Raw genomic sequence first — 8,912 nt, 5'->3', positions numbered from 1 at the left:
AAATCTACAACAGTAAGTATTGCAGTAAGGCTCTTTTTCAGAACACAGAATGTACAAGTCAGTTTTAAACGAGATATTCTAATTAGATCAGATCGACATATTTAAGATGATTAACAGATGTTATCATCACAGTATCATGTGAACAAGGATAATAATGATAATGAAATATTTTAGGGGTGGATTTGGGGTTTTAAAAGAGAATTTTAAAACTAAGAATTTTACTCTCTTTCTATTCTAGATCATCCCTATTATGTGTGAAATTGAAACTACAAGCTGAATCATTTCAAATTGTCTCATTTTATTTCTTAGTAATTAAATACCATGGTTGGGAGGTGTTAAGGTTTTAAGGGCAAAGTTTGAGAAATGTTATTTTATATCAGCCATTATTTTAAAATACTATTAGAACCCTAACCTGATAGAATTATATTTTAAACTATATATCTCATCAACATGAACTTTTTAAAGATTTTTTTGGTAACCTTTTAAATGAATGATATCCTGTCCAAAATCATCTAAATAGAATTTTTACTTAACACAGATCTTATTAACTGAAACAGCATTATAACTGTCTGAAGTCAAGAAGGAACAACATTACAGATTTTCATAATTTTATGAGATGGAAAATACAGTAACTGCTGAACCACAGTAAATCTTGGTGAAGGGAGTTTTCTGTCCTCTTGCTCCACTCTATCACCAATTTCCAATCACACACAGATGTGTTTACTATCACCCAAAGTCTTGTAATAATTCTATTGCTATTTAAAACTCTTTAGCCTAAAGCAGACATGGAATTTTTAAACTACTAATAATACCATTGCAAACCAAATGTTGATCCTATTTTTTAAGTGACTCTTAACACTATATGTACAACTACAAAAAATATTTTTTATTTTATTTTACAGACTCATACAGTAGTTACTATGTGTCTGAATCTAAGCACCTTCCAAATACTAATTCAATTAATTTTAGGATATTAATGCTAATTTTTTAAAAGATAAATTATTTAAGAAAATCAGAAAACCCCAGAGTAAGGTGATGACAGGGGATTAACAGATCAAAACAACAAATAGCTAATTATACTCAACTTGTGTGTTCCTCTATGAAATCTTCAAGCAGTGCCAGCAAATATGCCTTATGTTTCAGTATGTATCTTCCAATTTGTACCTCTGTTAACTGGTTCCCCTAGTAATTAACAGTAGTAAATTTTACCAGTCTTTGTCCTCTAATTCAAATGATGACATTGGATAAAGATGGACTCTGCTTTTTACTAAATAGACAACCCAGTTGACTTAAGTCTTAATATTTGTGAGTGTCATACTGAAAGAGTTTGTTCCTCATGTAATTCAAAGCCCAGGGAAATGCCTGCTATATAGTCTATTCTTAAGATATATTAATTGAATCAATGAGTCAGGTTTTTCCCAAGTAATGGGATTGTCTTTTTGGTAAAGGGATACTTTGAAATTGGCAAAAGTCTTTCCAAAAAAATGGAATATTTTTTTCTACTAGATTGCTAACTAGGTTGGCAAGTGGCAAGCCAAGCAAGCTATGCCTCTTTTTCTTCAACGTTTGAAATAAAATTATTTTTAGATATTCTTAATGTACTTATTGTATATTTATTATATTTATTGTGAATAATAGCTACTCCAAATTAATGCTCTACACTTGTAAAAAAAAAAAAAAAAAAGGCTGGCTTGCGTCTCTACTTTTCTGGGGACTAAACAGCTACCGAAGTTATCAAAAAGTTTCCATTACTTTGTTCTATAGTATTCTTTTGAAGCAATCTATTAACATTCATTTTTACCAGATGCAAAAACTATTTTTAAGTAATTGCAATAATTAAGGAGCTTGGTTTTGTTGTTTTCTTTGTTTGTTTTAGTGTTTATTTATTTATTTTAAAGTAAGCTCTACACCCAATGTGGGTATTGAATTTATGGCCCTGAGATCAAGAGTCCCTTGCTTGGGGCCACTGGGCGGCAGAGTTGGTTAAGTGTCCCACTCTTGGTTTAGGCTCAGGTCATGATCTAGGGTGGTGATCTCAGAGTCATGAGATCAAGCTTTATGTTGGGCTTCATGCTCAGCGCAGAGTCTGCTTAAGACTCTCTCCCTCTCCCTTTTGCCCTCCTCCCCCCCAAAAAAGAGAGAGTTGCTTGTTTTACTTACTGAGCCAGCCAAGCACCTTTTATGTAGATTTTTTTTTTTTTTTAGATTTAATTTATATATTTGAGAGAGTGTGTGTGAGAGAGAGAAAGCATGAGCAGGGAGAAGGACAGAGAGAGAAGGAGAAGCAGACTCCCCACTAAGCAGGGAGCCCAATGCCAGATGCAATCCTGGGACTTGATCCCAGTAGTTGGGGATCATGACTTGAGCCAATGGGAGACATTTAACTGACTGAACCACCGAAGTGCCCCTTAAGTAGCTTGTTTTAGCCAACATTTACTTATTTCCATTTCCCTTATCTTCATTATCCTTTATTCTTTTTCATTAACATTAATCCATTCAACCTTAATATTCAACTTTAATATTTTTTTAATGACTCAAACCATTTATCTTGTTTATACTCCCTCTTTTACATGAACATGAGAAATATACATGATTTGAAATCATTTCTACAGTCCCCAAGAGTGCTTGACAGCCTTTCCTTAAAAGCCTTTTTTTGTTCAAGTGGGTAAAATCAGATTGGTAAAGACCTTTGACAACCAGTGATTCTGAGTAGGGACTATAGATGGAAACAATAAAATTATGAGATCATAAAATTATGTTGGGAACAGATGTCAAAGCAAAAAAGGGATCAAGACAAAGAATTCTGTTTTACCATTCCATGCCTTAGGAAGGCACCAAGGAACCAAGTTCAAGCATAAATCAATAAAAAACTAAGATGAGAATAAAAGCATAAGTTGGATTATATCACTGGCTAAAACTGACTTTGAAAGAAAGAAGGAGAGAAGGTAGAGGAAGGAAGAGTAAAAAGATGGTATATCCACTGTTAGCATATCCTCCCTGACTTGGAAATTTCAAGAAAATCACAATTATGGACCCCTTAGGGAATGTGTTAGTATATATAGTTAATAGAGTTTTCCAGATGATGGGAAGGATAACTAAGTAAACAAGTTGGGTTTGATGTGAACCAAGAGATAAATAGGTTCCATATCATGGCATCAAGGAACCTCTTATGAATAAAATTCCATGTACTTTTCATAGATATTGTGACATATTTTAGTCAAAATTCTATAGGCACGATTACTAATTGTTATCATTTGCTTGGTGGTTAACATCACCAAAACTTGCTTTATTGTATAGACAGATGTTCTGGTGTTGGTTTTTGAATAACACTGTTCCTTAGATCATTTTTCTTTAATGCCAGTTCAGAAGTAGGATTTGCCAAACTATACTGATGAAAACAACTCTGTTACATTATGTTAACTTCCATAAGAGTGTAATGACTCACGATTTAGCTCTAAAATTAAATCTAGATTCAAATCCTTGCTCTACCACTATGTGACCACGGGCAGGTAATTTAAACTCTGTCCTTCAGCTTCATCAGTTGTAAAATGGTATTAATAATATGACTATATTAAATGATTTTTTGGACACATAAAATAATTAAATAATTGTAACAGTGTTTAGCACATGGTAAGTATATAATTATTAATTTTAAAAATTGTGTTATATAAAGTACTATGATATAATTATATGATATTTGGTAACTAAATAATAATGTTCACTAAGTACATAGACAAACTGAAGAAGGCTTTTTAAGTAAAAACAAATTATGAATTATGTAAAATCTTCAGGTCAAAATACCTTTAAAAACACAAACATTAAATTAATGTCCTTTTATAAGGCAGGCAGAAATATGCTAAATATTTTATCCCTTAGTGATAACTCCTACCCTAGCATGCAATTTGGCAGCAAGAAAATGATAGGATATAATGCGTGTGTATCTCCTAGCATTCATGTCATCATTACTTCTTTGTTCATACTATAGATTATATAAAATCAAATCCCTAAAATGGAAGAAGCCAAAAACCAAAGTTTGGAGGAAGACTTTGAAGGACAGGCCACACATACAGGTAAGAAAATCTAGAAGAAGAAAAATATTATTAACATAAATGTGGAGATCTCTAATGTTCTTACTGCCATTGTTCAGCATAAAATTTAAATAATACTTTTGAATGGTTTGATGGAATCATCTAAAAAATATTTGGGAAAATTAATGTGAAATCAAACACACTTAAAGTAGTTTTATTTAGATGTCAAAGAATGAGAAAAACACTAATTATTGAGAATCTCTTCCTGCGCAACTATCATAAGACCTATCTACACTATAATTAAGCTCTTTCTTCTCTTATGTTCCCCACTATGAACTTTTCCTTGCAATCGTAAACAACAGCAGACCAAAAGGTAAATAGTTTTTCATTTTTTGAATCTGAAAAAAATAAATGATAAAACATTCTTAAATCAAATGGATTTCAATATTCCTCTAGAAATCCTACCATTTCAATACATTTCCTTTTTTTAAAAATTTTATTTATTTATTCATGAGAGATGAGAGAGAGAGAGAGAGAGAGAGAGGCAGAGACACAGGCAAAGGGAAAAACTGGCTCCATGCAGGGAGCCTGACATGGGACTCAATCCCAGGTCTCCAGGATCATGCCCTGGGGTGAAGGCGGTGTTAAACTGCTGAGCCACTGGGGCTGCCCTCAATACATTTCATCCAAAGCCTGTTTTCCTAATCTGTTAAATTGTAAGGACAATATATATGCCACTACTAAGAGTTTGAAAGTCAAATAGCATGTCAGTTTAAAAGTTCAGTTAGTACCTCTTAGGCCTCTTCACTTATTTTGTATACCTGCAACTAGTATAATATTGTGTGTTAACTATACTACAATTAAAAAAATAAATAACATTTAAAAAAAATAAAAGTAACAGTTTAGGTTTTTTTTTTTTTTAAACTCTTTGGAATCTTATTAAACTAATGTTTTCCTCTCTCTCTTAATAATATGAAATGGAGCCTTTAAATTTAGTCAGAAGGTGGATGAATTCACATGCGTACTTGACAAAATGCATAGGAATTCATTTTATAATTCTTTCGTTTGTTTGAGAGAATGAGTAAGCACAAGCAGGGGTAGGAGTAGAGGGAGAGAGACAAGCAGGGAGTAGGGAGCCCCATGGGGGTGGTGTGGAGGCTTGATCACAGACCTAAAGATCATGACCTGAACAGAAGGCAGGGCAGCCAGAAATTTGTAGCTCAAACAAAGATGTTTGTTTCCTTGGGACGCCTGGGTGGCTCAGCAGTTGATTGGCTGCCTTGGGGCACAGGGTATGATCCTGGAGTTCCGGGATTGAGTCCCACAAGAGGCTTGCTGCAGGGAGCCTGCTTCTCTTTCTGCTACATCCTGCCTCTCTCTCTCTCTCTCTGTCTCTTTCATGAATAAATAAATAAAATCTTTTTTAAAAAACCAACAAAAACCCCTCAAAGATGTTTGTTTCTGATGCAGAAGTTGATATCTATTCCCACAGTGATACTTACACAAATTTCAACTGTATAAATAGTCATTTTGAAAATAAAAAGGAAAAAATTTTGTTTTTTCTTTTATTCAGGACCCAAAGGAGTAATAAATGATTGGAGAAAGTTTAAATTAGAGAGTGAAGACAGTGATTCAGTTCCACCTAGTAAGAAGGAGATTCTCAGACAAATGTCTTCTCCTCAGAATAGAGATGACAAAGACTCAAAAGAAAGATTCAGCAGAAAGGTAAGGAAAAATCAATAATAAATAAATTACAATGTATTTTTAGTCTAAATGACTCTAAAGAATCACTTTAGAAATATAAAATTGATATATTTCAAAAATATTTATTATAGTATTGTTTACATTGGCAAAAAAAAAAACCATTAAATGAAGTAAATGCCTGTGGAGGTATTCCATATTAAAAAATGTATAGCAGCTATTAAAAGAATGAGTTACAATATATAAGCTGACTTACAGGCAGTTCTGTAATACAAGAAAGCAAGATACAGAGTATTTTAAGTTATATGATCCCATCCTTTAGAGCAATGGGGAAAAAAACCACATGACTGTATATGTTTTTACCCTTCTATAATTATATGACCATGTATGCAGAGAAGTATGGAAAGACACTTGATAATATCGGTTATTTCGAAGGGTAGGATTGGTTGAGAGATCTCAACTTCCTTTTCCAAATAGGAGAAAGCTGGTAAGCAGAATAAGCCACATTTTTTTATGATACCATGATTTTTTTAAAGCAAAATTTTTAAAAAGTCTTACTTATTTACTCGGTATATAATATGTATGTCCATGTGATATGTCAAGCGATGTTAATGGAGATTATCTCAGAGTATTAGATTGGTGAAATTTCACTATTTATTACTTCCTTCCTTTAGCTTTTGGGCTATTTTTGAATCCTTATAATTATCATGCATTATTTATATAACAATAATTACAACAACAATCATATTAATTTAAATATCCATAAAGTGACTTCCATTGTGGAATAACTCCCTTTGTGAGTTATTTATCTCCAAACCATTGTATAAGTTGCATATTGATTCTCCATAGACAGACTGCATCTTGGTTCTAGGCTTTTGGCCATTGTAAAAATCTTCAAGTCTAAGATCTTGTTTCCAGATTTCTAGATTTCCTTTACTGAGGCACTATGTGATATGGATGAGACAATTAAATTTTCCCATCTGAAGAATTGCAACACCTCATCCCTTTTTAAAAAGAGATATGAAGAAAAAATAAATGTAAAAGTATGCCTGTGGGATCAAATTCCTGCCCCCATGGGACATAACAGTTACAAAAACTTTATGAAATAAAAAAATATATGACACAATGTCAGGTAGTACTTATTGCTATGAAGAAAAATAAACCCATATAAGGAAACCCATATCATCAAAGAAGGTATCATTTGAATAAAGGTTTGAAAGTGGTGAAAGAGAAGGACTTCGTCACCTCAGGAGTGAGATAGAAGTTGAAATGAGAATGGGTTTGGTGTGTCTAAAGAATATAAATTTCTGGGGGTGTCTATGTGGCTCAGTTGGTTAAGCATCTGCCTTTGGCTCAGGTCATGATTCTGAGGTCCTGGGATTGAGTCCTGAGCCAGGTTCTCTGCAGAGGAAAGCCTGTTTCTCTATCTCCCCTTCCTCCCTGCTTTTGCTTTCCTTCAAATAAATAAATACTCTTTAAAAAAAATTTTTAAGATAATATAAATTTCTGACCAAATTTTCTCTATCATTTTTGTCTATTCCCAGATGAGCATTCAAGAATATGAACTAATTCACCGAGACAAAGAAGATGAAAATTGCCTTCGTAAATATCGTAGACAATGTATGCAGGATATGCACCAGAAGCTGAGTTTTGGGCCTAGATATGGGTTTGTGTATGAGCTTGAGACTGGGGAGCAATTCTTGGAAACCATTGAAAAGGAACAGAAAATCACCACAATTGTTGTTCACATTTATGAAGATGGCGTTAAGGGCTGTGATGCTCTAAATAGTAGCTTTACATGTCTTGCAGCTGAATACCCTATGGTCAAGTTCTGTAAAATAAAAGCTTCTAATACAGGTGCTGGGGACCGCTTTTCCTCAGATGTGCTCCCCACACTGCTCATCTACAAAGGTGGGGAACTCATAAGCAATTTTATTAGTGTTACTGAACAGTTTGCAGAAGAATTTTTTGCTGGGGATGTGGAGTCTTTCCTAAATGAATATGGGTTACTACCTGAAAGGGAGATACATGCCCTAGATCAGACCAACATGGAAGAAGATACTGAATAAAGAGTCACTATGTCAAATCTTGTATTTCTCCTTTACAAATTGTACATTGATTTTGGTAGTATCCATATTCCTTTAGTGAACACCAAGTATGGCCATGGCTATTTTAATTTGCAGGGGATAAAAAGATTGATACTAAAATTATTTGATTCAGCATTTTTTAGTTACTTAAGTGCATAGAGGCTTTACTACAAAATATTGTAGTCTTTAGCAACATGTTAGTAAGCAAAGAGGATATAAATAATATTGTGGCAGTTTTCAAAAATTCCTTTCAAGTTATATGTTGACTTTTTTACTCCTTGTTTTTGTTTTTGTTTTTTTTTTCCCCCTCAGTGGTGTTATTTGGGCTTTCCAAATTACATTATCAATCATAATTTTGCTTGTATGATAAAAATAAAGTCTTAAGAGGATATACATTTTCTGTTTGAAGTCTATTTTTTTTTCAAGTACTACATTATCAAGGCCCTAAAAACATTACATAACCCAAAATACAAAAAAAAAATCATTCAGTAAGCTATCTTACATTATATGTATATATATTATATATATAATATATATAATTATTATTATTATATATATTATATTCTTTTTTTAAAAAGATTTTATTTATTTATTTATGAGAGACACAGAGAGAGAGAGAGGTAGAGACACAGGCAGAGGGAGAAGCAGGCTTCATGCAGGGAGCCTGATGTGGGACTCGATCTGGGGACTCTAGGATCATGCCTTGGGCCGAAGGCAGGCACTAAACTGCTGAGCCACCCAGGGGTCCCTATATATTATATTCTTATAAGAAACTTAGAAACATTGCACCACATTGAAGTTCTAAACAAAGTAGTATTTTTTAAAAAATACAATGTCAGAAGCTAAACTTATTTGGAAAAAGGCAGAGTAGAAGCAAGGTCTCTTTATTCTATGGACAAAAGAATATTTAGTAGTGATATTACAACTATCATTTTTAATTGCCTATTATGGGCCAGCATTTTATACATATAATGTCTAATTTTTAACCACAATTCTGCAAATAGGTAGCATTATTGCACTTTAAAATGATGAAAATGAAATTTAGAGAAGTTCTACTTTTTCCCTTGAAACACTTGGAAACTTTCCTCCTACACAA

The 8,912-nt window shown here is 33.1% G+C and overlaps 1 protein-coding gene across 2 annotated transcripts; it reads left to right on the top strand.

Moving 5' to 3' along the window:
• Positions 1-3,237: 3,237 nt before the first annotated feature.
• PDC (phosducin) lies at positions 3,238-8,209 on the top strand. 2 transcript variants are annotated; one of them, XM_025430121.3, is made up of 4 exons: positions 3,238-3,509; positions 3,986-4,070; positions 5,602-5,753; positions 7,274-8,209. In XM_025430121.3, the coding sequence occupies exons 2-4, from the start codon at positions 4,010-4,012 to the stop codon at positions 7,796-7,798; spliced, it is 738 nt and encodes a 245-aa protein (XP_025285906.1). In that variant the 5' UTR covers positions 3,238-3,509; positions 3,986-4,009; the 3' UTR covers positions 7,799-8,209. The 2 variants fall into 2 exon arrangements, with proteins under 2 accessions (XP_025285906.1, XP_025285905.1); XM_025430120.3 differs by having other exon boundaries at positions 3,238-3,630.
• The last annotated feature ends 703 nt before the right edge of the window (positions 8,210-8,912 follow it).

The sequence above is a fragment of the Canis lupus genome, chromosome 7 (assembly GCF_003254725.2).
Source record: "Canis lupus dingo isolate Sandy chromosome 7, ASM325472v2, whole genome shotgun sequence".
NCBI lineage: Eukaryota > Metazoa > Chordata > Mammalia > Carnivora > Canidae > Canis > Canis lupus.
Note: the sequence above shows the minus strand (reverse complement) of the source record. Positions and strands in the feature narration are given on the sequence as shown.

Coding starts and splice junctions, on each gene's coding strand:
- PDC (XM_025430121.3), top strand. CDS start 4,010: ATGGAAGAAGCCAAAAACCAAAGTTTGGAGGAAGACTTTGAAGGACAG. Junction 4,071..5,601: donor AGGACAGGCCACACATACAG/GTAAGAAAATCT, acceptor TCTTTTATTCAG/GACCCAAAGGAGTAATAAAT. Junction 5,754..7,273: donor AAGAAAGATTCAGCAGAAAG/GTAAGGAAAAAT, acceptor GTCTATTCCCAG/ATGAGCATTCAAGAATATGA.